This window comes from Gambusia affinis, linkage group LG17 (assembly GCF_019740435.1).
Source record: "Gambusia affinis linkage group LG17, SWU_Gaff_1.0, whole genome shotgun sequence".
Taxonomy (NCBI): domain Eukaryota; kingdom Metazoa; phylum Chordata; class Actinopteri; order Cyprinodontiformes; family Poeciliidae; genus Gambusia; species Gambusia affinis.
The window spans coordinates 25,802,319-25,829,704 of NC_057884.1; the positions used below are offsets into that span (position 1 = coordinate 25,802,319).

At 50.6% G+C, this 27,386-nt stretch overlaps 1 protein-coding gene across 3 annotated transcripts; it reads left to right on the forward strand.

Annotated features, from left to right (window-relative positions):
- Positions 1-1,365: 1,365 nt before the first annotated feature.
- myo5b (myosin VB) lies at positions 1,366-27,099 on the forward strand. Of its 3 annotated transcripts, none has more exons than XM_044096060.1 (39): positions 1,366-1,504; positions 7,376-7,486; positions 8,309-8,480; positions 9,291-9,435; positions 9,541-9,697; positions 9,835-9,978; positions 10,062-10,143; positions 10,221-10,328; positions 10,412-10,521; positions 10,595-10,860; positions 10,934-11,015; positions 11,090-11,230; positions 11,357-11,479; positions 12,611-12,694; positions 12,772-12,906; positions 12,977-13,074; positions 13,687-13,773; positions 13,857-13,968; positions 14,193-14,404; positions 14,475-14,631; positions 15,758-15,997; positions 16,067-16,303; positions 16,373-16,466; positions 16,544-16,674; positions 18,400-18,516; positions 18,598-18,732; positions 18,803-18,868; positions 19,857-20,090; positions 20,414-20,508; positions 21,483-21,681; positions 21,757-21,850; positions 22,012-22,164; positions 22,371-22,522; positions 22,621-22,710; positions 22,782-22,932; positions 25,309-25,603; positions 25,686-25,860; positions 26,304-26,384; positions 26,513-27,099. In XM_044096060.1, exons 1-39 carry the CDS (start codon positions 1,475-1,477, stop codon positions 26,681-26,683), a joined length of 5,466 nt encoding a protein of 1,821 aa, XP_043951995.1. In that variant the 5' UTR covers positions 1,366-1,474; the 3' UTR covers positions 26,684-27,099. The 3 variants fall into 3 exon arrangements, with proteins under 3 accessions (XP_043951995.1, XP_043951996.1, XP_043951994.1); XM_044096061.1 differs by lacking the exon at positions 1,366-1,504 and adding an exon at positions 3,422-3,977; XM_044096059.1 differs by lacking the exon at positions 1,366-1,504 and adding an exon at positions 3,988-4,287.
- The last annotated feature ends 287 nt before the right edge of the window (positions 27,100-27,386 follow it).

Here is a 27,386-nt window from a genome sequence, read left to right on the forward strand (position 1 = left end):
AAGTTAAACTACAATATAAGCCAGATATTCTGATTCAGTTCTGGTTCTGGTTCTGACTTGTGGGTTTATTTTTGAGCTGCTGTTTATGCTTCATTATGTAAACAAACATTGTTGACCTCTGACCTTTGACTGCTACAGTATTTTATGGACTGAAGTGATTTTGAACCTAATTCTCCTTTTATGGTCATCAATAATTTAGATACGTTCATTTGATCACTTCCTGTTTATTTATGATTTATAGTTAATCAAACAGCTGATAGATGGCCTGGACTTTCAAAATAAAATCTGAAACCCATTTAAAGAGGCAGTTTAAATATTCTGAGGCCTGGAGCTGAAGGGCTTTATAAACAACAACAACAATAATAATAATAATAATAATAAGATTTTAACAAAACATTTATTTACAGTTATGAAAATGCACAAAATACAATTAAAAACACAAAGTATCACATCAGGACAAGCTTGAAAATAATTAAATAAGGTGCTGGTCAAATTCCAATTTTTTTTGAGTCGATATATTCCACAACATCCCATTAAAACTCCATAACTGCATGAAATGTTGCACGTTCCCAGTGGAAACAAAACTCTAATGTCAACCTGGCCTTAATGTTGACCTTCCACAGAACCACGGCATCGAGCCGAGGTCCATTATTATTATTATTATTATTATTATTATTATTATTATTATTATTATTATTATTATTATTATTATTATTATTATTATTATTATTATTATTATTATTATTATTATTATTATTACAACCAGCTCCGGCCTGCAGACACACAGTTTGTCAAACGTCATCGATCATCATAATATCCATAAACTCTCCAATAATCGGTCAGCTCTCCCAGACGGCCACAGGGGGGCGCTGCAGGCCCGCTGCTCGGAGCGGAACCAGACTCTGGGTCGGCAGACCGGATCATCCAGGATCAGACCTGGATCAGGTGAGTCAGAGGGAGCAGGATGACTCAGCAGCACAGACTGCTCAGCTGCTGCTCCATCATCAGGCTTTTATTGTGAAAGAGCCTGGCTGCTCTGACCCAAACCCAAGATGGTCCCAGTGGTTCTGTACTGGCTTCACACTGGACCTGGAACCAGAACCAGAACCAGATAGAATCAGATAACAGCAGCTGTGTTTCCACCAGGCTGAAGAATGAATTATTTAATGAACCGAACCATTTAATGAACTGATTCATTTAATGAATGAGTCAGTCAGTCAGCCCTGATCCATCTCTGCTTTGCTTCACTGCTTTCTCTTCACAGTAAATCCGGACCTGAACCCGGATCAGAACCAGTAGCCGGACCGGGCCGGGTTTTATTTAGGGGCGGTGGTCAGCAGCAGGCCTGTGATTGTGTGGGGAAGTGGGCGGGGCCTCCAGGTGAGCGGCTCATACCTGCAGCAGGTGTGTCTGGGAGTGGACCAGTCGGGATAATAGCTGCGGCTCAGACACGTCTGGTTCTGAACCCGGCAGGATGGCCTCTGATTATAACCCATACTGTAAGGTAAGGAGCCTCTGACGGGATGGTGGGGTCAAAGTTCACTTATCATCACATTACACAAGCGGCCGATAACAGCCGGGTCACTCTGGAGTTCTGCTGGGGAAATACTCACCGTTTGTTTAAATGATCGGATTTTAGCCTCTGGCTGTGATGAAAAGCGTTAGCTTGTCTGACAGTGGAGCTAGCTAAGAAGCTACGCTGTAAACAAACGATAAAATGATTATTATTATTATTATTATTATTATTATTATTATTATTATTATTATTATTATTATTATTATTATTATCACTTCCTCTGCTGCTATTGCTAAAACTACAGGCAGAGTCCTTCTTCATCGTTCTTGTCCTTCTGTTCTGTGATTGGAGGAATTCAAATCAATGGGAGAAATTTCAGACTGAACCGTGAGGTGAGTTTAGGATCCAGAGTTAAACCCTGCAGGTCAGAATGTTTCAGGTTCTGATTGGTTCTGATCACAGGTTTGGTTGAAAACATTCATTTAACCTCAGAAGATCAGAATAAATACTGGCTGCTTCAGGTTATGGATATTTATAGAATGTAAAATTCTGAGCTCACATTTAAACTCATTAATGTCCTCCGTTTTGGCCGCCATGATTTTCAGACTTCAGTTCAACAAGATAATAAATGATGAGTTTGCATCTTAATGATTTAATGACATATTTGTAAATTGGATATTAGAAGAATTAGGTAAACATTTAATATAATTATTTACAAGGCCTAGACATTATTATTTTAATTTAGATTTTATTTAGATAATTTTTTAAAATTATTTTAAAAAATAAAACCATTTTTTAAATCTGACACACAGCTACATCTGCTAACAGCAGCGATGAAGCTGCTTCTCTTGGCCACTGGGGGTTAAATTTAGCTTCCTAACGATCTGATTGGACGCTGCAGAAGACTGTTGTTATGTTCAAGTTGTGCTAAAAGGAGTTAGCTCTTCAGCAAAGTCAGTCAAGCTAAAATACACCTTAATGCTACACCTGTATCAGCTAATGTCAGCATCCACAGTTCACATTTCTATTGAAGCTCCATGAATGATCAGAAACTCTGGAAAGATGAACTCTGCTCAAGAACCTGAAGATTAAGAACTAGAAACATCTCTGAAGGCTTTTATTCAATAATTTAGTAGCAAAAAGGAGTTTTGAATTGAAAATGTTGTTTCTTTTGTTATAGTTTTCGATTAAAATGTGATTTAATACAGACCCTAACATTAACTGTATTAATAACTGAAGCCATTCCCACCACTAGTTAACTTAGTTTTGTCCCTTTTGGGCCTCCATACTAGCCGTGTCATCTGTCTGGGTGCAGCGAGGCTTTAGTCACTCAGTGAAGCAGAAGTTGCTCTTCAGGACAAACCTGAGTGAAACGTCCAGGATTCATTGATATTCATCAACCTGCAATAATAACAATGAGCACAAATGAAGCTCCCAAACATCAAGAATCCTGATGTTTTGGACCCGGTCGGCCCGGTTCTGCCACATTCCTGCTCTTCACCTCCACTGTTAATTTAACCACAAACAGAAGCAGAAATCACAGCAGATCAGACAGACGAGCCGTGGGAACGTATTGATGACAACTTCCTGTTGGAGACGTTTGGAGACATCAGAGACTCTGACAGGATCTACTGCCCCCCACTGACAGGACCTACTGCCCCCCACTGACAGGACCTACTGCCCCCCACTGACAGGACCTACTGCCCCCCACTGACAGGACCTACTGCCCCCCACTGACAGGACCTACTGCCCCCCCACTGACAGGAACCCCCCAACATTTGCCCCCCCTCCTCCCACTTGAAATTAGATTATTTAAGATTCATGAGTTGAGTGACATTTTTCTTATTTTTAAAACATTGTACTGTGATATAAATGCATTTGATTTGAACAACACCGGGACAGGACTATAAACGTAATAAAAGCCTCCAGCTGCTGTTTTAACCTCTGACCCCTCAGACTGATCCCGCGGGTCCCCGAGCCTCCGCTTGAACCACTGCTCCATGTCTGTGCGCGTGCCCTGAGTGCTTCCACATTTGCGCGTGCCTTCGGTAGAAACCTGGCCGGGATCCAGGAAGCAGCCAATCAGAGGGCTGCTGGCGGAAAACACGGCGGTCAGGAAGAACCGGTCCGGACGGATTGGGTTCACCACCTGCTGGCGCTCCTGGTTCTACTCCCGGCTTGGTTCCGGTTCGTCTGGGCCGCATTAGACCGTCTGACCCGGAGAGAGAGGCGGTACCGACGGACAGCGGGAGGCAGCACCTGAGCCGATCCCGACAAAGTGAGCGAAACTCCGGCGAACACCTGCTGGTATTGGTCGAACCGGAACCGGGTGCCCCGCAGCGGGTCCAGAACCGATCCGGATCAGAGGGACTCGGTGGACTCCTGATGGGGGTCAGAGGTCACTTCTAGACGGTTTACGGGTCTGGGAGGAAGAATGTCTGTGAACGAGCTGTTCACCAAGGTGAGTCCAGTTTAACTGTCGCACGTCTGCCGTCCAGAACTTCGTCCAGCTTCTGACCCGTTCTGGGTCAGCAGAGCGTCTCTATCCGGGTCCGGTTCGGTCCATTGGAACCGAACCTCATGTAGTTTTTGCGGGTTTTTACTGCTGTGGTCCACCTGTTGCCTCCGGAGGCTGGAGGCGCCTCAGGTTGGGGGAAACGGGACGGAGAGGCAGGAAGAAGGCGGAAAACAGGAAAACTGCGGCGATGTGGAGCTTCTTCTGGGAGCCGAACCCAACAGGAGGGTCAGCAGAGTTCGGATGGGTTCTGAAGGTCAAAGTTCACCTCTGAAGATTTACACTTTGTCCAGATTATTATAAACACTGTTGTTGTTGTTGTTGTTGAGGAAAGTTCTGTGGCAGAGACAGAACAAAGGGATCAAAACAGAAAAGCCGTAGAGATGTGGGGGTTCCCTGGGTACCCGGATGTAGGAGGTCGGTTCGGGAAGTTCTGGTCAGTTCACAGATTCCGAGTTAACCCCACCAAACTGGACCTGTCTGCGGTTCGGGTTAAAATCGGCTGTTTTCCAAAGGAGTTCTGAATGAACCAGAGCTGAATCCCTGGACTGGAACAGAACCTCTGATCCAGGACCAGTTCAGCCGAAGAACTGGGGTTCTGGTTCTGGTTCTGGACTATCATGACCTCAGACCCGGTCCAGCTGATGATGGGTTGTGATGTCATGGTGGATCATCAGCCGGGTTCTGGAGAACCAGTGATGAACCAGAACTGGAACATCATTTCAGTCATTACCAGAACCAGAACCGACCCAAAGGCTGGTTTTGGTCCAGGTTCTGATTGTTTGTGTCAGAACCTAATGTTTCTGACCTGAAAACATTCTTAGTTCAGATGATGATGATGAAGATTCTCTGGTTCTGGTTCTGGACCTTTGTGACCTCATCAGGTCCAGATGGTCTCCCTGCTGACATCAGCAGTAAAGGGGCGGGGCTAAGGGTCCTGCAGGATAATCCGGACAGAACCCCTGGGGCCCGGTTAATCCCACAGATTACATCTGTCTGGTTTCTGGTTCTGATCCGGTTCTCATCTGAGGTTCTGGTTCTGGCTGGTCCAGGTCAACCACATCAGCAGGTCCAGTTTCTGGTTCCCCTCAGAATTGTTGCTGCTTCTCACCGGGTTTGGACCCGGACCGGGTAGGACCAGAACCTCTGCAGGTCTGTGTTGGTTCTGGTTCCAGCTTCCGGGTCCGGATGGTAACGCTCAGCCAGCCTCCTCTCTGTTGGTTCTGGTTCTGACCCGGTAGACCTGCAGTCTGAGAGCAGTAGGTTCTGTTGCCATTAGCAACTGTCCAGCAGCCATGTTTGTCTCTGCAGGTCCATCAGAACCGACCCTCTGTCAGAACCAGTCCTGGTGTTTCACTGAGATCTGGATCAGAACCAGCTGCAGGTGTTGACCTGGTTCTGGTTGGGTTCTGCGCTCTGGGTGTGTCTGTTTGTGACCTTTGACCTCAGATCAAAGTTCCTTGCCAGGCGCTGCGGCGCACCCAGGGCTGTCATCACCGTGGCGACACAGCAGGGGGCGGATCGGCTGGGTCGGGTCTCAGTCAGAACCAGAACCTCCTGGAGGTCTAGTCCAATTCTCCTGCCTGCTTCCTCAGCTGCTGACCTTTGACCTGCAAGGAAAAGGTTTTTGTTAACATCTGAAAAGTGTGGAGTGTTTTCTTCTGAGGCTGCAGGTCTGCTGGATGGAGAGCAGCTGAGGTCTGGGCTTTGACTAGGCCATTGTAACCTTGAATCTGATCTGAGCCTCCACCCAGCATGATACTGCCACCACCATATTTGGTGTCTCCTCTGCACTCAGACCTGAGCGCTACGTCTCTGCAGCTCCTCCAGAACCGCTGCAGAACGACAACCCAAAATAAAACAGAAAGCAGCCGAGTCGAGAAACATGCCACACTTTTCAGATTTTGGCTGCAGAAAATGTTAAACTGATTCATTTCAGTTCACACAAAAGCGATGTAAATACACACACACACACACACACACACAATAACACACACAACTGATTAAAGGGAAACCTCCATGTTTACCATCCAGTGTGTTGATGTGTGTGTGTTGGTGTGTGTGTGTGTGTGTGTTGGTGTGTGTGTGTGTGTTGGTGTGTGTGTGTGTGTTGGTGTGTGTTCCAGCTGAGAGCCTGCTGGCGGCATGCTGCTCTCTGATTGGCTGCTGCCTCGATGTGTTCCGGGTTAACAGGCTCTTGTTGCCCCCAGGCCTCTGATTGGCCGAACCGCCGTGTGACCCGGCAGAACCAGAACCTCAGATGCTCCAGAGCCGGGCTGTGATTGGCTCCTGTGGGTCATGTGACCAAAGGTGACTCACCTGCATGCAAACATGATGGAAATGAGCGGCGGCACATTTACATGATGAGGTCACTTCCTATGGGCTTGGTTGCCTTAGCAACAGCAGCCGGTTCAGTTCAGTAGAACTTTGGACCAGTAAGGTTCAACAGGTTCTCTGGTTCTGTCATCGGATCAGAACCGTTACTGGGTCGGAGTGGTTCAAAACCGGACCGCTGTTCCCCGCTCCTGGTTCTGGTTCTGGGTCAGGAAGTCGGTTCTGACTTGGCTGGGCTCAGTAGGGAGAGCTGAACCCGTTGCATTGTGGGATATGTAGTTCTGTGCTGCCCCGGCCCGGTTCTGACTCGTGGAGCTGAAGCTTCCAGCCTGTATGTAAACATGTGGACCTCCATCAGAACCGCTGACCCGATTAGCCGGAGCCAAATTGATCTGCAGAAACTCATCAACACTCAGAGGTTCTGTTAGGGCCCAGTTCAGAACCAGCCGGTCGGATCAGAACAGCTCATTATCATCCAGATGTTCTGATTTAATGAGCGTCTGATCAGAACTCCTGGTTCTGATCCGGCAGAAGCTGCTGGTTCTGTCCTTTGGATCAGGTGGTTCTGATCCAGCTGAGGCTGTAGAACCAGAACTATTCTAGGATCAAATCAGTATGTTACCGCTTGCAACTGTCAAGCTGGAAATCTCCAGAACCAGAACACATCCCGGATCCTCTGGACCAGGAGTCCAAAAGAACCAGAACCAAACAAACAGAATTTTCTCAAACATTTGGACCCAGAAGCAGGAGATCAGCTGATCAGACCTGCAGTAGAACCTGGTGGGTCGGGTCCAGTAGACCCAGTAGAACCAGTATGTTCTCTGGTGTTGGTCCCAGTCAGCAGCTGGGAAACTTTCCTTCAGTTTCAACAGGAAGTGCTCCTCCACAGTAAAAGCCCTCAGTTGTTTCACTTCCCGTTTGCACTTTCTGGTCTTCCTGCTGCATGCGGTTCTGGTTCTGGTCCAGGTCCTAGATGTGTTTCAGCTGACCCGGTTCTGGTTGTGTTTCAGCTGACCCGGGTCTGGGTCCCGGACCCGGACGATGTGTGGAAAGCTGCAGAAATCACCAGGGACTACAAGGAGGGCGAGGCGGTTCTGCACCTGCAGCTGGAGGACGGGACGGTGAGTGGTTCTGGTACCACCTGGTACCGTCTGGGCCAGGCTTTTTTCTAACAGAAGTCAGCCATGTCATTGATTATTGATCATAACAGGCTAATCATAATAAATCAGAATCATCAGGGAACTGGTGAGTCAAGATGGCGGCTGCTCATGAGGTCAGAGGTCAGAGAGACATCGTATTTCAGATCCATAAATGTGGTTGAAAATAGGAGGAAAGTTCTGGAAATGAGTGGATCCAGAATCTTCTGGACTCTGGATGTTTCCTGGAAGCAAACGGGTTAGCTAACCTGTTAGCTAACCCGTTAGCTAACCCGTTAGCTACCCAGTAGAACTCGGTGGGACCCACAAGGACCCTCAGTTTGCTTCCATCTTTATGAAACTGTTCAGACGCCTGGAGTTCACCAGGCTCTCTGATTGGCTGCTCTGATGTGAAGCAGTTTTCCTTTTATGGGCGTCGGACTGTAAATGTTTTCAAATCAGACCTGAGCTTTCGAACACGGTTCGACTCTGTGGCGTCAGGATCTGTTATTTCAGCTCATTTCAACCTTGTTGACTAATAATGGCTCCTCTGTGTTTTTAGTCATCCTCATAGTTATTTTGTCCTGACAGCTGCAGGCGTTAAACCATGAAGGAAGAATGTTTTTATTGTTTTATGACTTGTTGATTTTCAGCTGCAGTGACGCCCAGATCGGAGGAAATAAATCAGTTCCTCCGTCTTTATCTCAGCTTAGGTCAAACATGTTTTAATATTTAGCTCAGGACGCCAAGCAGAAACATGGCCAACATGGCTGCCCTGGGTCCTGACTGTGTTGTGTTCTGGTCCAGCCCCTGGAGTACCAGGTGGGTCCGAAGGCCAACGCTCTGCCATTCCTCAGGAATCCCGACATCCTGGTGGGGGAGAACGACCTGACGGCTCTCAGCTACCTTCATGAACCCGCCGTGCTGCACAACCTGAGGGTCCGCTTCCTGGAGTCCAACAACATCTACACCTACTGCGGTCAGTCCGTCCAGAACCCCCGATCCAAAACCTTACTGACCCACTGGGCCACTTTCATCACACTTTATAATTTTCTCTGAACTTCTTTCATTATAAATAATAGTTTCATAAATCAACTTTTTAAATATTTTTCTTACCTACCCTGCTGTGTTTCTATGACAACTACTTAATGCGATGGCTCCCTTGTTATTTATCATTTAATTACAGTGAACCTTCAGTATTCATGGTGGTCAGGGACTACAGGTGGCAGCTAACAGCTAAAACACCTGGACTCCCTCTAAAAATAATTCTATTTTAATAGAAATATCAAATATTCCTTATATGCAGAGTAGAAACCATCTTGGCTCCACAGCAGAAGCTAATGTCTACAGTCTTTCTGATCTCTGCTGTTGGGGGTTCAGCCAATCAGAACCAAGGAAAGGGAATGGGACTCTTGGATTGGCTGCAGTCAGCTAGCATTGCCTCAGGGCATTTCATTTTGTTTTCAATTAACACTCTGGAGATCCACAGAAGCTCAAATACGCAAAGAATCACAGTAAAACCTCCTGGCAGTTGGCTGCTCAGTCTCGTCTCCCACCCGCAGGACGTCGTTGTCACTCTGACTGGTTGCTTAGCAACACGCTCTACATTATCACCTCGGTGTTTCAAACAAAACAGTCTGAATCTGTCATAGTGAGTATGCAGTCGTTACAACATGGACGTGTCCGGTTGAGGGAGACTTAATGTCATTTCTGTCAGATCGCTAACGGCTCACATGATCTCCGCTTCCTCCAGAAGATGTTTCGCCTTCATGATGTCTCTGGGTTCCAGGTATCGTCCTGGTGGCCATCAACCCGTATGAGCAGCTGCAGATCTATGGGGAGGAGGTGATCACCGCCTACAGCGGTCAGAACATGGGGGACATGGATCCTCATATCTTCGCCGTGGCTGAGGAAGCATACAAACAGATGGCCAGGTACGCCTGAGGCTGAAGCACCTCCAGGGTCAAGGCCTCACAAATTTCTCTGAGCGAAACAGAATAAATCTGGTCACGTGAACACCTTTGCCTTATTTATGTTAGAGACGAGAAGAACCAGTCGATCATTGTGAGTGGAGAATCTGGAGCAGGGAAGACTGTTTCGGCGAAGTACGCCATGAGATACTTTGCTACGGTGGGCGGCTCCTCCAGCGATGCTAACGTGGAGGAGAAGGTTCTGGCCTCCAATCCCATCATGGAGGTCAGAGACGTTCAGCTCCTTCTCACAGAACCAGACATAGTTTACTCTGGAGTTGCCTCTCTGCCGATGACACCGTCTTTAAGACACAGCAAACATTTAACAGCTAATGTCTTCCTCCCAATTAACTTTCCCTTCAGGCCATCGGGAACGCCAAAACCACCCGAAACGACAACAGCAGCCGCTTCGGCAAGTACATTCAGATCGGCTTCAGCAGACATTACCACATCATTGGAGCCAACATGAGGACCTACCTGCTGGAGAAGTCCCGCATTGTCTTCCAGGTGAGTTCTTCTCGCTGCAGCGCCCCCTGCTGCCGATACACTACAGCCCCCTGCTGCCTGAAGGTCTATCATCTCTTCTCCAGGCTGAAGACGAGAGGAACTACCACATCTTCTACCAGCTATGTGCCTCAGCCAGCCTGCCAGAGTTCAAAGACCTCAGTCTCAGTGAGTCCGAACACCGGAGACGTCCAGGTCTTCATCAGAGGATTCTGCAGCTGCTGATTTCTCTCATGTTCCCTCAGTGAGTGCAGAAGACTTCACCTACACATCTCTAGGAGACAACATCTTCATCGAGGGAGTCAACGATGCTGATGACTTCAAGAAGACAAGAGAGGCTTTCACACTGCTGGGTAAGACGTCTCCTTCAGCAGGAGGACTATGAAGGGTGAACTCTGTGTGTGTGTGTGAACTCTGCATGCGTGTGTGTGTGCAGGCATAAAGGAGAGCAGTCAAAGCAGCATCTTTAAGATCATGGCCTCCATCCTTCACCTTGGCAACGTGGAGATCGTCTCTGAGCGGGACGGAGAGTCCTGCCACATCGCAGTACGTCCCCCAGCAGATCGAAGACTCTTCGGGGTTCTGTCGGTACTCTGACCCGGTTCTTTTTGTGCCTCAGAGAAATGATGTTCACCTGCAGCACTTCTGCAGACTGCTGGGTGTGGAGCTGAAGCAGATGGATCACTGGCTCTGCCACCGGAAGCTGGCCACCGCCTCTGAGACGTTTGTAAAGACCATGTCCTGCCAGCAGGCCGTCAACGCCCGCAACGCCCTCGCCAAGCACGTCTATGCCCACCTCTTTGACTGGATCGTGGAGCACATCAACAAGGCGCTGCACACCTCCACCAAGCAGCACTCCTTCATCGGGGTTCTGGACATCTACGGGTACGCGGCGAGCTGGGAGGGCGCCCCCCAGTGGCAGCTTCACGTCCTGTTAACGATGTCTGTGTTCCTGCAGGTTCGAGACGTTTGAGGTCAACAGTTTTGAGCAGTTCTGCATCAACTACGCCAACGAGAAGCTGCAACAGCAGTTCAACTCAGTGAGTTCTGCAGTAGCGACCCGGTCAGAGAGTCCTGGCCGTGTTTCTCACCGTCCTGCTGTCTGTGTCCACAGCATGTCTTCAAGCTGGAGCAGGACGAGTACATGAAGGAGGACATTCCCTGGACACTCATCGACTTCTACGACAACCAGCCCTGCATCGACCTGATCGAGGCCCGGCTCGGCATCCTGGACCTGCTGGACGAGGAGTGCAAGGTAATGACCCGGTTCTGTTGGTTCTGGCTTCCCTCCTGACTGAGGTTCACTCTTGAAGCACAGATTTCTGAGGGACCAGAACCGGGTTGGTTTTCACCTGGACTCTAACTGGACTTTGTTCTTCAGGTTCCAAAGGGAACGGATCAGAACTGGGCCCAGAAGCTCTACAAGCAGCACTCCAGCAGCGGACACTTCCAGAAACCCAGAATGTCCAACACGTCCTTCATCATCATCCACTTCGCTGACAAGGTGAGCAGAACCGGGCCAGCCATCTGGTCCAAAGTACCGACTGGAGGGAACTTCACAGTGCAGACGAGTTGAAGTGGGACAAATTTAGAACTCGGACCAGAACCATAGCAGCATGTCAGACAATTAGTAGAACATGAAAAAGCTCAAAATTTATGAAACACACATAGATCTATCCCACATAGAGTGAAATATTTAACTTTGATCTCCTGTGGTTCTGGAGGTTTTGATGGTTCTGAAGGTTCTGGTGGTTCTGGCTCGCAGAGAATAAAAACCCAACAATCAGTTTCAGACAAATATGTAGTGGAGGGGTGGTCAGTCCTGGTCCTGGAGGGCCAGAGGTCCAGTCTCCTGCAACTTTTAGATGTGTCTCCACTTCAATACACATGAGTCCAATAATGAGGTCATTAGCAGAACTCTGGAGAACCCGACTGGTTTTCTGGAGGAGATCCAGCTGTTGGATTCAGGTTGTTGGACCAGGGAGACTCTAAGAGTTACTGGACTCTGGCCCTCGGGGACCAGGACCGCCCACCCCTGATGTAGTGGGACATTTCTCCAGCAGAGGGCAGTGTGACTCAGGTTTTGATTGGACTGGCTCAAAGTCACCATAGGCAACGGAACAGGAGGGGCTAGGGGGCCATTGGCCCCCCACTTTACAGCCCTGCCCTGCCTGTCTGCTGGTCCCGCCAGACATTTACACAGGCTGCACAAAACTCTGACAATCTGTGACTGACATCTCTGTGTTTCTATGCAGACAGATACAGATAAAACCTCCAGCTCTGAGATCTGGACCAAATCTAAGGCTCCAGATCATAACAGTCACTCAAACGTTTTCAGCAGGTTTGGGTCGGGTCGGGATCATGAACCACATCTAAAAATAGGCTTAGACTCTGATCCGGTCCAGGTCTGAACCAGTTCTGCCTAAAAAATGAAATGAGATTTCTGTATTTGTCACCATTTATAGAATTGTGACAATGTTTTCCTTCTAATGGTGTTAGGATGAAAAAACAGACATCGGGCCCATTTCCGTTAACGGTCCGGACCAAATGCTCACCCACACTTTGCCCAGAGCAGATCATTTTGGCTCAGGTCGAAAAATAATTGCGTAAATTATTTTATTTTTTCTCTTTGCAGGTGGAGTATCAGTGCGAAGGCTTCCTGGAGAAGAACAGAGACACCGTCTACGAGGAGCAGATCAACATCCTGAAAGCCAGCGAGGTAGGAACCAGAACCAGAGCTGGGTTCTGACTGATCCGAGCCTAGTTTGGACCATTGTTTTTCCCGTTCCCTCCCAGTTCCAGCTGGTTGCTGATCTGTTCCAAGACAAGAGCGACGCTCCGCCCTCCAAAGCCTCCAAGGTGAATGTCCGCCCCCTGAAAACGGTTCCCAAAGTCCCCAACAAGGAGCACAGGAAGACTGTGGGACACCAGGTGAGTCTGGTTCTGGTTCTGCACGGACATTCTCTCAAGGTTCTGGTTCTGAAGGTTGGTTCTGTTTCAGTTCCGCTCGTCGCTCCACCTCCTGATGGACACCCTGAATGCCACGACACCTCACTACGTACGCTGTATCAAGCCGAACGACTTGAAGGAGGCCTTCTCGTGAGTCTGTCTCCTTATAGAACTGCCCCGGTCCAGCACCAGCTGGGTGGTTCTGGTCGGGTATGACCAGGCTACAGAGCTGCTGTAGGGAAACTGTTGAGAGAATGAAGATAAATATGACTGCTCCATGCAGCAGGTATCAGACGGGTACAACAGAACTGGTTTGAACAGAACCAGTTTAAACAAAATTGGTTCAACAGAACTGGGTCCATCAGAGCAGAACTTTTTGTATGTCAGTAGTTCTGAGTGACTGGGTACCGGCTTTGAGGTTCTGTGGTTCTGGTCAGCTTCCAGCACCAGAACCACATGTTCAGAACCAGAACCGGTGATCCTGCGGTGCTTTCAGAGCCCTCTGGGGTTAAACTGCTATGGTTCTGTCCGGGTTCTGCTCTGCAGCTGATAAACATCAGTGAGGAATGTGGTCTGAGCGTCAGAACTAATCTAATTTGGGTCACATGTTTCGGGTCGGGCTGGACTCTCAGCAGTCAGTCGGCCGGTTCCAGCAGCTGTCGACGTTCTGCTGATGTCCAACAAGAAGATGAGGTTAAGTTCTGATCCGATCCAGCTGAGAATCCCAATTGTGATGCAGGCTTAACGTCTCTGTGTGTGCAGGTTCGACTCCCGGCGGGCCGTGCAGCAGCTCCGGGCCTGTGGGGTTCTGGAGACGATCCGGATCAGCGCCGCCGGATACCCGTCCAGGTGAGGAGCATCTTCATCACCGTTAACTCAGCCTGCTGTGGGTCATGTGACCACCAGGTAACGTGTACTGTGTGTGCGTGCAGGTGGACCTACCCTGACTTCTTCAGCCGGTACTGGGTTCTGATGAGGAAGTCGGACCTGATGTCAGCAGACAAGAAGCAGGTGTGCAAGAACCTACTGGAGACACTGATCAAGGTGAGACATGACTTGGATGAAAACAGACTGCTGCTGGACCTACCTGTTCAGAACCAAGAGGTTCTCCAAAGACCTGGTACCACAAACATTTCAGGTCCAAAGGTTCTGTTTGGGTTCATCAAGTTCTGTTCAGTCAAGCTAAGCAGAGACGAAGCAGGTCTCTTATCAGAACATCTCTTTGGTCCTGGGTCGGTACTGACCCGCTCCGTCTGTCCTCCCACCAGGAACCCGACATGTTCCAGTTTGGGAAGACGAAGATCTTCTTCCGGGCCGGCCAGGTGGCCTACCTGGAGAAGCTTCGGACTGATAAATTCCGCTCTGCCTGCATCAAGATCCAGAAGACGGTCCGCGGCTGGCTGCAGAGGATCCGGTACCACCGGGTCCGCCGGGCCGCCATAGCCCTGCAGAGATACGGCCGAGGTTACCTGGCCCGCAGGTGAGCTGTTCTCCTCGGCCTCTGATTGGTCCAAACAGATTGTGGTGTTGACAGCTGCTGTTCCCTGCAGGTATGCAGAGTTCCTGCGTCAGAACCGGGCCGCCCTGATCTGTCAGAAACAGTACCGCATGGTCCGAGAGCGGCGGGAATTCCTGAGGATCCGGCGGGCCACGGTCACCATCCAGGCCTACGCCCGAGGCATGTTCACCCGCAGGATCTTCTGGGAGGTACGGAACCGGACACACAACCGTATTGTGGGTCAGCTGACGGGTCACCGGGTCAGGATCGGGTCAGAGGCAGCAGGTTCTGTAGGACCGACTGGACCTGTGGAGCAAACCGATGCTTCAGCTCCTCCTTGTTTATTATTTCTTCATGAGTTCTCAGGTTTCAAACTAACAAAGTGAAATGGGTTAAAAGTTAAAGGATTATGAGGAAATGGTAAAAATGTCATCAGCAGCCAAGCAGGAATTATCTGAGATTATCTGGGACTATCTGCTGCTCTGGAGCTGCCAGGCACAACCAGAACCAGAACCAGAACCTGGCTCAGGCTCCTATGTGCTCATTCAGAGCTTCAGGCAGTTAAATCAGTTCAGAGCTGTTCTTCTGCTGAGTCCTTCATTTAGATCAGCTGTAGATCTAACAAGAATTGGAGTTCTGTTCTGTTGGCGCCTCCTGCTGGTTGCTGCACGTTCTGCTGCAACAGACAGTAAACGGGATCATGTGTGTGGAACAAAGGCCGGCCTTGTTCTGCTGGGTCAGAACATCCTGGAGGTTCTGGAGGAAAACAAAAAGTGTTTCCAAATAAAGACGGACATAAATCATGTTTTCACTGCCGAGGATAGAAAAATCTTTTTCAGTTTTTTTCAACTGAGCCCAAAGTAAAATAGTGAAGTTGTTAACTTTCAACAGAATGATTTACGTATTTCTGTAATACAAAAAAAATCTTTTATTTTATGAAAATATTAAATGATGAGTTTATTGTCATCATCATATGAAAATAAGATGCCAATCTAATGTTTTAGATCGGGAAAACATTCCAATCTAAACTAAAATATCTAAACTATGAGACTTATGACTGCTTTTATTTTCTACATTTGAACAATTTCTGAACAGAAAAAACATTCATAATAATGTGAAACCTGCCACTGTAAGAGTCTGCAGCTGTGATTGAGTCTTTTACTTTGAAAGTCTAAATGAATCCCTTGTTGATTGGTAGTTTAGGTTCATCCTAATCCACCCTAATCTTTAAACTGGAGGCTTTTATTCTGAAGGGAGTGATTCCTGGTGTTCCCAGCTCTGGTGTTCCCAGCTCTGGAAACACTGCACTGGTGCTGACTGCTGGTTCCTCTGCAGTTCATGCTACACCACAAGGCCATGCTGATCCAGAAGCACGTGCGCGGCTGGCTGCAGAGGAAGAAGTTCAGGCGGGCGCTCGACGCCGCCATCATCATTCAGTGCGCCTTCAGGAGGATGCAGGCCAAGCGACAGCTGAAGCAGCTGAAGATCGAAGCGCGCTCCGTTAAGCCCCCCGAGAAGCTCAACACGGGCATGGAGAACAAGATCGTCCAACTGCAGAGGAAGATGGACGAGCAGGTATGCAAACATCCCCCTCGGCCGTCCGGGTCGTCCGGGTTGCACCCTCTAATACTCTGTCGCTCTCAGTCCAAGGAGCTCAAGACCCAGAACGAGCAGCTGGTGACGGCGAATGCCTCGCTGGGGTCAGAGGTCACCAAGTTGCAGAAGCAGTTAGAGCAGATCCGCAGCCAGCAGCCTGACGGAGGCCAGGTGGAGTCGCTGCAGGAGGAGGTGGAGAGGCTGCGGGAGGAGCTACAGGAGGCGCAGGCCCACAGGAAGAGGATGGAGGAGGAGCACAGCAACGAGAAGCTCAGCCTGAGCCAGGTGAGAACGCAGCAGGACGGATCCGTGGAGGACTCGGCTGACCTCTGACCTCTGATCTCTGCTCTGCAGCGGGTGGAGAAGCTGGAGGCAGAAAACACTCTGCTGAAGGCGGAGAAGGACGAACTGAACCGACGGATCCAGCAGCAGGCCAAGAACTCTGCAGGTGAGTCTGTCTCCGTCTGGGGACCCGGTGGTACCGGTCCGTGTTCCCTCATGACCCGCTTCCTGTTTGTCCATCAGCTGAAGAGAGCAGCGCCTCCCTGGAGACGGAGCTGAACCAGCTGCGGGAGCGGTACCAGGACCTAATCAAGGAGTACTCCAGGCTGGAGCTGAGATACGACAACCTGAAGGAGGAGATGGCTCTGAGCAAGGTGAGCTGGACCGGACCGGTTCTGACGATCCGACCCAGATCGGTTCTGATGACCTGGACAGGACCGGACCAGTTCTGGTGAACCTAACCCAGATCAGGGAGTGATAACACCCGTCCAGTGCTGCGGAGCCGAAATGTTCTCCCAGAACTACAGACAGGGCCTGGAGGGTTCTCCTACAAGGCTCAGTAAGTGGCGATTGGACCAACCAGACCTGCCGGTGAGCGTGAACCTGTGTGGACAGTGTGTGTCCAAGCTCCCTCGTCATGAGACCAAAGCCATGGCGTGGTCCAGTGGAACAGAACCCAAGGAGGAAGACAGGGCCAGCATAAAATGGGAGAGAGTTCCCAATCCGGCCCCAGTGGGCCCCAGAGTCATAGGCCTTGCAGAGAAGGTCAGTGATACGGTACTGAAGGCAACAGGCATTGGGCCGCAAAGCATTGAGGCTTTGCAGCCCAATGCCCAATCCTCCAAAGAGAGGATAAAAAGATAAAAAGAGAGGCAATGCCCGGTTCCACCGCTGGCATCTGCCCCAAGCCAACCCTCGGTGCCTCCTGCATAGCCGCCAGGACCTTGCCATCCGTTGTCAGACATGAAAGCACCTTGGTGTCTGACCAGCAAACATGTAGTTCCTGTATATACTCTCTGAGGGAGGAACCACAAAGGCAGTCTCTGAGCTATTGCGCCTAAAGAAGGTGCTGGAAGCTGCAGGCTGGGCCTGAGGAACACCAATCTGTAAACGGGCAAGAGTCGTTCGAATAGCGGATGTCACAGACTCCCCCGTATCCTCCTGGGAGGCAATGCAGTCAGACCTCAGTAGTGAGATGATCCACTCTTGTGGACAACCTCCCTGCATCGGTCCGTCTGACTCGCTTCGCCGGAACCGAAGGTGCAGCCACAGTAGGACGTTTGCACATCGCCTTTCCAGGCGGAAACGGACTATGCAGCGCAGCATCCGCCCACTGATCCGGCCTGACTGACCAGGGCATGTTGGGGCAAGCGTTATCCGACAGCGCCTCCCAGAAACGTTCCACACCGAGACAGGAGGGACACAAGTCAGGCCCGTCGTCAGGCTGAAGCGGAGCCAGACAGGTCGAGCAGCATAAATGATCCAGCATCATACTGCTGAAAGGCGTGATTAGCCCGACACCAACAAGAAGTCAACATGAGCAGAAAATGCCACTGGTGACTCTGTTGTAGGAAAACCCCCGGAGAGGCTACGAACTCAGCTTGAGCAGAAACGCTACTGTGAGTCAAAAGAGCCACAATTATTAACGTGGCAAATCAAAGCGAACAGTAAACTCCTGCTGAGAAAAGAACAAAACTTACCAGTCGCAGCGGCGACCGCAGATCTGGTAAAGGTGAGAGCAGCTTGTGCAGCCCCTGGAGGGCGAGACTTACCCGCAGCTCCGACCAAACCCGGTCATGGGGCTACCAGCAACAAGCAGCTAGGATAACAGTGGTACACACAGGAGCAACCAGCTTCACACGACCACACACCTGTACTCAACACACCTGCACGCGAGAAGAACAAAAGGGATTGATTGCCGGCTGCCATGTGACTATATAGACTCACGTGGGTCCCTGGCAGGTCACAGGTGACTTTGTGGTCATTAGTACTTGACCTGCGCATGCACAGGATTGATCATTCAGTGTTTTAAGCACCGTCTCTGGTGGTCAGTAGGGATGAAATAGAACCACAGTTCATGAGTCCATCTCTTCCTCCAGTTCCAACCCGGCCACCACAGGAATCCGTCCAACCAGAGCAGCCTGGGGTCGGACTCTAACTACCCGTCTGTGGACAAATATGTCGGAGAAACCGAGGACCTCATCAATCAGGTGGACGTGAGTCAGGGGGCGGAGCTTCATGAGTACAGGTGTGTTCTGTTAGGACGAGGTCCATTCTGTGTGCTGCTGGGTTTGCAGAAGGGGGGAGTAGAGGTCGCCGCCACGGACATCAGCCTGGTCATGAAGCTGCTGATACGAGTGAGGGAGCTGGAGGCGGAGAGGAAGAGGCTGCAGGTCAACCTGGAGAAGATGGAGGAGCTGGCCAAGGGCAAGGTGAGTGGGACGGTTCTGCTCCGGATCCGGAGTCCAAACAATCAGAGTAACTCTTGATCTTTCTCTGAAGGGTCTGGAGCCCAAGACCCCAACACCTGATGTGGCAACGGGAGATCAGGTCTACAACATCATTAAGGTATGAGAGAACAACCGGAGCCGACTCCTCTCAGATCCAGTTGCTTCTAGATGTTTCTGCTGCACGAACACCATTAAAACCAGTTTACAGGACAACACTGTGCAGAACCGGCCCAGTAGTTAGTGTTGTCATGGTGATGGGGGTAACAGCTCATCCACCAATGAGAGCAGGCGAGACTGTGATGTCAGGGACAGATAGTAGAGAGACGGACCGGGTCGAGATAGACGCAACCTCAGCAGGACTGATAATACTTAGAATGTGTTAAGAATGACAGAGAATCGGTCCAGAACCGGTCCAGAACCGGTCCAGATCCGGTCCAGAATCGGTCCAGAACCGGTCCAGATCCGGTCCAGAACCGGTCCAGATCCGGTCCAGAACCAGACATGAGAAACAACCAGCAGTTGCTTCCATGTGTGATCAGCGGATTAGCAGGGCGTCTCAGCTTGGCTGCTGTTGTTGTCTGAGTGTTAAGATGTGACACACCCAGTGCTCACCTTTGACCTCTGCAGAACTGACCCATTCAGCGCCTGGCTGTACCAGACTGACACTCTCCATACGATTATCAGCTCAGTGTTGAATTCTGGGAATGAATTATTATTGAACCATTTCCTCTCTTCACCTGATGGCTGTTAAACCTGAAAACTCCCAGAATGCCACATTTTACCTACAACATGACCAGCCCCTCCCCCACACGTTGTCCTGCCCGTTTTGAGACAGACTTCCCTTTCCTGGATTTACTTCAACATCAGTTCAGTAATAGTGCTGCAGTGGAGCCACCTGGTGGTGGGGGGGAGACATGCACTTTGCTTAGAATTACAGGAAACATTTTATGGAGTTCATGGTGTTAAACTTTCTTTAGCAAAGTTGCTAAAAATGTAAAATAATTAGCATATTGAATGATTATTAAACTACAATAATGTCCAAAAACTCAGTTGTAACCAGTGAAACCAGTTGGTCTGGATGGTAACAGCAGCTTGTTCCTCATCAGATACAGGAGCTCGAAACTGAGAACAAGAAACTGAAGAACGACCTGAACGAGCTGAGGAAGACCATCGCCGAGCGGGCGTCGCAGGACGGCTCGTCCAATGAGCTGCAGGACGGATACAACCTGCTGCTCAGTCAGCTGAAGTCGGTCAACGAGGAGCTGGACGCCTGGAAGGAGGAGGTGCTCATCCTCAGGACTCAGATCGTCAGCAACGCCGAGAAGAACAGTGAACCCAACGTGAGTCTCAGTGTGGAGAGGAAACCCAGAAATCCCAACATCACAGCTGCATCCTGTCCCTCTGACTCATCCTGTGTTCACCCTTCATAAGAATCTGACTCTCCTGTTTCTAATCAGATATGCAAGTTTAAAAAAAGAAATGGGAACTAACAGAATCAGTGAATAAAAGGATAAACTGATGACACAAATCCCTGTTTTCCTGGGGATCATGTGAATGTTTTTACCGTTTTAGTTGGTCATATTTCTGATGAGGCTTCCTCTCTTTATCCTAAACAGCTAAATTGTCTATCATGTCCTCCATGTCCTCTTGTCTGTCTGATCAGGAAAGCGAGGAGGACGGTGGACTGAACAGCAGCAAGGAGCCGCTGGACAAAGAGGAGGCCCTCAAAGCGTACCATGGACTGTGTGAGTCCAAGAAGTAAGTCCAGTTCCTCCTCAGGAAACGTCATCAGAGAGAGACTGGAGTCAGATTACAGCAGGTCCGTTTCCTCTGGCCGGGTCTGGGTCGCCTCTGTCTTCTGTCCCAAAGCTCTGCTTCACCTGCTGCTCCTCAGTCCAGATGCTTTACAGCTGCTGACAGCTGCTGACAGCTGCAAGTGCACTGCAGAGGGTCAAACACACTGCAGAGGGTCAAACACACTGCAGAGGGTCGAAGGTCAGCGTTAGGGTTACGTTGTATTTATGATTTAGTGTTTTCATCATTCATGTGTTTGTGGCCTGTTAGTGTCTGAATGTTTAACATTATAATAATAATAATAATAATAATAATAATAATAATAATAATAATAAACCTCAGCTATTGGAGAACTTCCATCAGGTTCAATAGAACCGGCGACTTGCTGCTGTAACAGAACCAGAGGAGGTTCTGGAAGCTCAGCTCAGGTTCTAGATGAGAATCAGTAAAACAGCAGAGTGGATTCTCTGTGTTTCCGGATCAGAACAGAGACCCGGTCCAGACCAGACCCTGACCGAGTTGGTTTTAGGGTTTTGGACCTAGAAGTCGAGTTTGTTAATGAAACCTGTGAAGCTGCTCGTCATGCTGACTGTCTCTGTCCTCTACTGCTCTCTGCTGCCCTCTGCTGCTGGACGCCAGTAACCTGCAGGACTGGTGTCTTCTGAACGAGGACGGCGAGTTGGGCCTGGCCTACCAGGGCCTCAAACAAGTAGCCAGGTCTCTGTGTGCTTCCTGCTAGCTGCTAGCTCCTCCTCCCTCTGCGCTCTACACATCTGTGTGTGAAGTTGTTGTGGTGGACCTCTGGTTCTGGTTCTGGTTCTGGTTTTGATGTCTGCTCTGAGCTCTGGATGCAGTGACCTCTCATCCAGAACCTGAGTCGGTCCGCTCAGCCCGAGTGTTTGTCCAGCCAACGTGTAACTGAGCTGCCTGTCCTGCAGACTGCTGGAGGCCCAGCTGCAGACCCAAACCCGGCAGCACCGGGACGAGCTGGAGGCTCTGCACACCCAGATCGAGCTGCTGAAGGACGACCTGGAGAAGAAGCAGGAGCTGCTCAACTACATGTCTGCTCTGTCCCCTGAGGCCAAGGTGGACTACACCGTCCAGCAGGAGCTCACACGGCTCACCAACAGCAACCTGGTGAGCAACCTGGACCACCAGAACCGCCGGCCTGACCCGGTTCGGCCGGCCTGACCCAGTTCTGTCTGCTCAAAGGAACTCAAGGGCATGGTGGAGAAGATGGAGAAGAATGAGAGGAAGCTGAGGAAGCAGCTGAGGATCTACATGAAGAAGGTCCAGGAGCTGGAAGGTAGGGGGCGCTGCACCGAGTCCCTCTGGCCCGTGATCTGTCCGCTTGTCAAAGGGGGACAGGTGTCCACATGGGACATGTTTTCTCTGATGTCTCAGTCTCAACATGTCTCTCCAGTTATGTCTGTCTCCCCCTGACTGGTTCTGGTTCTGGTTCTGCAGCTCAAGCAGCGGCTCATGATGTCGATCAGAACAAGGATGAAAAGAACCAGATGATCCGCCATGAGATCACCATTAGGAAGAACAAGGACTTCAAGGGGATGCTGGAGTACCTGAAGGAGGACGAGGCCCGGCTCATCAAGACCCTCATCACAGGTGAGACCGCCACTGGACCTCACGGTCCTGACCGGAGGCAGGACTGGATGATGTCACAATCATGAGTTGGTACCATGGACATGTAGACTGGGTTCTGAGGTCTTTGAGTGAGCCAGAACCGACGCCAGTGTTTGGTTGTTGGAACCAAACCGGACCTGTTTGATGCCTCAAGAATCAGAACCTGAGGTGTGTTGTTCCGTCCTCAGACATCCGACCCAGCACCGTGTCGGCCACCGTCCCCTGCCTCCCCGCCTACATCCTCTTCATGTGCATCCGCCACGCCGACTACATCAACGACGACCAGAAGGTCATCTCTCTGCTCACCTCCAGCATCAACGCCATCAAGAAGGTCCTGAAGGTCTGTCCTGCACACACACACACACACACACACACACACACACACCCTGCTGTCTGAGAGGCAGCCTGGTTCTAACTGTGATCCTGTTGGTTCTGCAGAGGAACAACGACGACTTTGAGATGATCTCGTTCTGGTTGGCCAACAGCAGCCGCCTGCTGCACTGCCTGAAGCAGTACAGCGGTGAGGAGGTGAGCTGCTCCGTCTGAGGAACGTCAGGAACGTCTCCTCCTCTGAGATGATCTGTCTGGTTCTCCTCCAGGCCTTCATGACCCAGAACACGCCCAAGCAGAACGAGCACTGCCTGAAGAACTTTGACCTGGCCGAGTACCGGCAGATTCTGAGCGACCTGTCCATCCAGATCTACCAGCAGCTCATCAAGGTGGCCCAGGGCATCATCCAGCCCATGATCGGTGGGTTCCTGTTGGGTCCCTTTTGGGTCCCTGTTGGGTTCCTGTTGGGTTCTTGTTGGGTCCCTTTTGGGTTCTTGTTGGGTTCCTGTTGGGTTCCTGTTGGGTCCCTTTTGGGTTCCTGTTGGGTTCTTGTTGGGTTCCTGTTGGGTTCCTGTTGGGTCCCTTTTGGGTCCCTTTTGGGTTCCTGTTGGGTTCTTGTTGGGTTCCTGTTGGGTTCCTGTTGGGTCCCTTTTGGGTTCCTGTTGGGTTCTTGTTGGGTCCCTTTTGGGTTCCTGTTGGGTTCCTGTTGGGTTCTTGTTGGGTTCCTGTTGGGTTCCTGTTGGGTCCCTTTTGGGTTCCTGTTGGGTTCTTGTTGGGTTCCTGTTGGGTTCCTGTTGGGTCCCTTTTGGGTTCCTGTTGGGTTCTTGTTGGGTTCCTGTTGGGTTCCTGTTGGGTTCTTGTTGGGTTCCTGTTGGGTCCCTGCTGGGTCCCCGTTGGGTTCCTGTTGGGCTCTTGTTGGGTCCCTTTTGGGTTCCTGTTGGGTCCCCGTTGGGTTCCTGTTGGGTTCTTGTTGGGTTCTTGTTGGGTCCCTGTTGGGTTCCTGTTGGGTCCCTGCTGGGTTCCTGTTGGGTTCTTGTTGGGTCCCTGTTGGGTTCCTGTTGGGTCCCTTTTGGGTCCCTGCTGGTTTCCTGTTGGGTTCCTGTTGGGTTCCTGTTGGGTTCCTGTTGGGTTCTTGTTGGGTTCCTGTTGGGTTCCTGTTGGGTTCTTGTTGGGTTCCTGTTGGGTTCCTGTTGGGTCCCTTTTGGGTTCCTGTTGGGTTCTTGTTGGGTTCCTGTTGGGTTCTTGTTGGGTCCCTTTTGGGTTCCTGTTGGGTTCTTGTTGGGTTCCTGTTGGGTCCCTGTTGCGTCCCTTTTGGGTTCCTGTTGGGTTCTTGTTGGGTTCCTGTTGGGTTCCTGTTGGGTCCCTTTTGGGTTCCTGTTGGGTTCCTGTTGGGTTCTTGTTGGGTCCCTTTTGGGTTCCTGTTGGGTTCTTGTTGGGTTCCTGTTGGGTTCCTGTTGCGTCCCTTTTGGGTTCCTGTTGGGTTCTTGTTGGGTTCCTGTTGGGTTCCTGTTGGGTCCCTTTTGGGTTCCTGTTGGGTTCTTGTTGGGTTCCTGTTGGGTTCCTGTTGGGTTCTTGTTGGGTTCCTGTTGGGTCCCTGCTGGGTCCCCGTTGGGTTCCTGTTGGGCTCTTGTTGGGTCCCTTTTGGGTTCTTGTTGGGTCCCTGTTGGGTCCCTGCTGGGTTCCTGTTGGGTTCTTGTTGGGTCCCTGTTGGGTTCCTGTTGGGTCCCTGCTGGGTTCCTGTTGGGTCCCTTTTGGGTCCCTGCTGGGTTCCTGTTGGGTCCCTGCTGGGTTCCTGTTGGGTCCCTGCTGGGTTCCTGTTGGGTTCCTGGTGGGTCCCTGCTGGGTTCCTGTTGGGTCCCTTTTGGGTTCCTGTTGGGTCCCCGCTGGGTTCCTGTTGGGTTCTTGTTGGGTCCCTGTTGGGTCCCTGTTGGGTTCCTGTTGGGTTCTTGTTGGGTTCCTGTTGGGTCCCTGTTGGGTTCTTGTTGGGTCCCTGTTGGGTTCTTGTTGGTTCCCTTTTGGGTCCTTGTTGGGTTCCTGTTGATTTCCTGTTGGGTTCTTGTTGGGTTCCTGTTGGGTTCTTGTTGGGTCCCTTTTGGGTCCTTGTTGGGTCCCTGTTGGGTTCTTGTTGGGTCCCTGTTGGGTTCCTGTTGGGTTCTTGTTGGGTCCCTGTTGGGTTCTTGTTGGGTCCCTTTTGGGTCCTTGTTGGGTTCTTGTTGGGTCCCTTTTGGGTCCCTGTTGGGTTCTTGTTGGGTCCCTGTTGGGTTCCTGTTGGGTTCCTGTTGGGTTCTTGTTGGGTCCCTGTTGGGTTCTTGTTGGGTCCCTGTTGGGTTCTTGTTGGGTCCCTGTTGGGTCCCTGTTGAGTTCTTGTTGGGTCCCTTTTGGGTTCCTGTTGGGTCCCTGTTGGGTTCTTGTTGGGTTCCTGTTGGGTCCCTTTTGGGTTCTTGTTGGGTCCCTTTTGGGTTCCTGTTGGGTCCCTTTTGGGTTCCTGTTGGGTCCCTGTTGGGTTCTTGTTGGGTCCCTGTTGGGTTCCTGTTGGGTTCTTGTTGGGTTCCTGTTGGGTCCCTGTTGGGTCCCTGTTGGGTTCTTGTTGGGTCCCTGTTGGGTTCTTGTTGGGTCCCTGTTGGGTTCTTGTTGTGTCCCTGTTGGGTTCTTGTTGGGTCCCTGTTGGGTCCCTTTTGGGTCCCTTTATTCATTGGGTTTCTGGTTGCCATCTGAGTCATGAGGATCAGTCATCAGGTTTACCAGATGGGTCTCTTTCTGGACCTGAAGGTTCTAACCAATGTGTCTGCCCCTTAGTGTCGGCCATGTTGGAGAGCGAGAGCATTCCCAGCCTGGCCGGAGTCAAGTCCATGGGCTACAGGAACCGCTCGTCCAGCATGGACACGGACGCGGACGGGCCCACCAGCTACACCCTGCAGGGCCTCATCCGGCAGCTCAGCCAGTTCAACAGCATCATGAGGGACCACGGACTGGACCCCGAGGTGGTGGGCCAGGTGGCCCGCCAGCTCTTCCACTGCATCAACGCCTTCACCCTCAACAACCTGCTGCTGCGTAAGGACATCTGCTCCTGGAGCACGGGCATGCAGCTCAGGTACCACCAGAACCGCCTGGAGCTCTGATCCATGGTACCAGACCGCTGGAGTCTGACTGCTGCCCCCTGTCTGACTGTTCAGGTACAACACCAGTCAGCTGGAGGAGTGGCTGCGAGCCAACAACCTGTTCCAGAGCAAAGCTTCGGCTACGCTGGAGCCCATCATCCAGGCCGCCCAGCTGCTGCAGGTCAAGAAGAAAACGTCTCAGGACGCCGAGGCCATCTGCTCGCTGTGCACGGCTCTGACCGTGCAGCAGGTCAGTGGTTCAGCTCCACTCCTGGCTGCTCAGCTCTGAATGGATCCTGATGAATTAAAATCATCTTTAGTTTGTGATCCATCTGTAACGTTTTGATCTACTGGATCTGAGCAGCACCTTGACGTTCCATTTAGGTTTACTGTCACAAAACTTGGTCTAAATATAAAGGGAGTCAAAGAAACATGAAGATCATAAACACGACAGCGAAGAAGATTTTGTATAACGATGAAAGAAAAGCAGGAAAAACACAAACAATTAGAACCAAGAACAGAACCGTGTGGAACGCCAGAGGAAGGTCAGCTGATGAAGTCAATTTTAGAAGAGAAACGTTTGTAATATTCTCCCAGTTAGCAGAGCAGAAACTAGGTGGTGCCGGCTCAGGTCCGACCGGTGGACCGGAACATGGGAGCAGGTTGTGACCACTTCCTGTCTGATTCCTGCAGATCGTGAAGATCCTGAACCTCTACACGCCTCTGAACGAGTTCGAGGAGCGAGTCACCGTGTCCTTCATCAGGAACGTTCAGGTCAGTCTGAGCTGAAACCGACCCAGTCCGGTCTGGACCCGATTCCTCCTCAGACATGTTCACCAAGTGAAACCACAAGCGGTCAGGAGGAACTAGTGTGTTTCCTGACTGTCTGTCTGTCTCTGCAGAGCGTCCTCCAGGACAGGAACGACCCGCCGCAGCTGCTGCTGGACACCAAGCACACCTTCCCCGTCCTGTTCCCCTACGCCCCCTCCGCCCTCGGCCTGGAGGCCGTGCACATCCCCGCCTCGCTGGGGCTGGACTTCCTGGTCCGGTCTGGCCCCGCCCCCTCAGACTGATGCTCGGCACTGGCCTTCATTTCCTTTCTCTGGTTCTTCCGGGTCGACCTCTGACCCTCCAGCAGAACCGGGCTGCGGTTCGGCCCGGTTCAGTGACCCAGGAGGGTTAAAGGTCATTTCCAGGTTCTTCCAGATGGACGTTGGGTAGAAGATCCGGCCCCCCCCCCCAACCCTCTGTCTCAACAAGAACCAGAACCAGAACCCGCCTAATGTTGGAACCAGAACTCTAAACCAATCAGAACTTCTTGTCCTCCAGATTTCTCACTAATCAGAACCAGAAGTTACCAAAATAAAAGCATGTTAGTCTGCTTCCTGTGTGATTCCTCCTGCAGTTAATGTGCAAAATATTTAAACCAGCTGAACTTTCTATAAACATCATCATTATCTGTAATAAAGACTTTAATATTTCTGTATAATACTTTAGTTGGATTATTCAAACTGCAGAACTTTTCACTGGTGGATTTTACATCCTGAAATTATGAATTCATAATTATATTAAATAACTTTTCTGCTGCAACCAGATGTAACAGTGATCATCTGTCCATCCCACAAAACTTCCTGTTTGTCCCAAAATACTTCCTGTTCTGTGTTTTCTGAACATTGCATTGAACCAGAACCAGAACCCACTCAGGAAAAGTTCTTCTGGCCCGTCGGTCCATTCTGGGACGGATTCCTCCAGAACCCAGAACCGGATCCAGCTGGA

What these genes read in the sequence shown, in the direction of transcription:
- myo5b (XM_044096059.1), top strand. Translation starts at nt 4,222, where the DNA reads ATGTGGAGCTTCTTCTGGGAGCCGAACCCAACAGGAGGGTCAGCAGAG. An exon ending in CATCAAGACCCTCATCACAG is followed by an intron (nt 22,165 to 22,370) that starts GTGAGACCGCCA and finishes TTCCGTCCTCAG; the next exon opens with ACATCCGACCCAGCACCGTG. An exon ending in AGCAGTACAGCGGTGAGGAG is followed by an intron (nt 22,711 to 22,781) that starts GTGAGCTGCTCC and finishes GTTCTCCTCCAG; the next exon opens with GCCTTCATGACCCAGAACAC.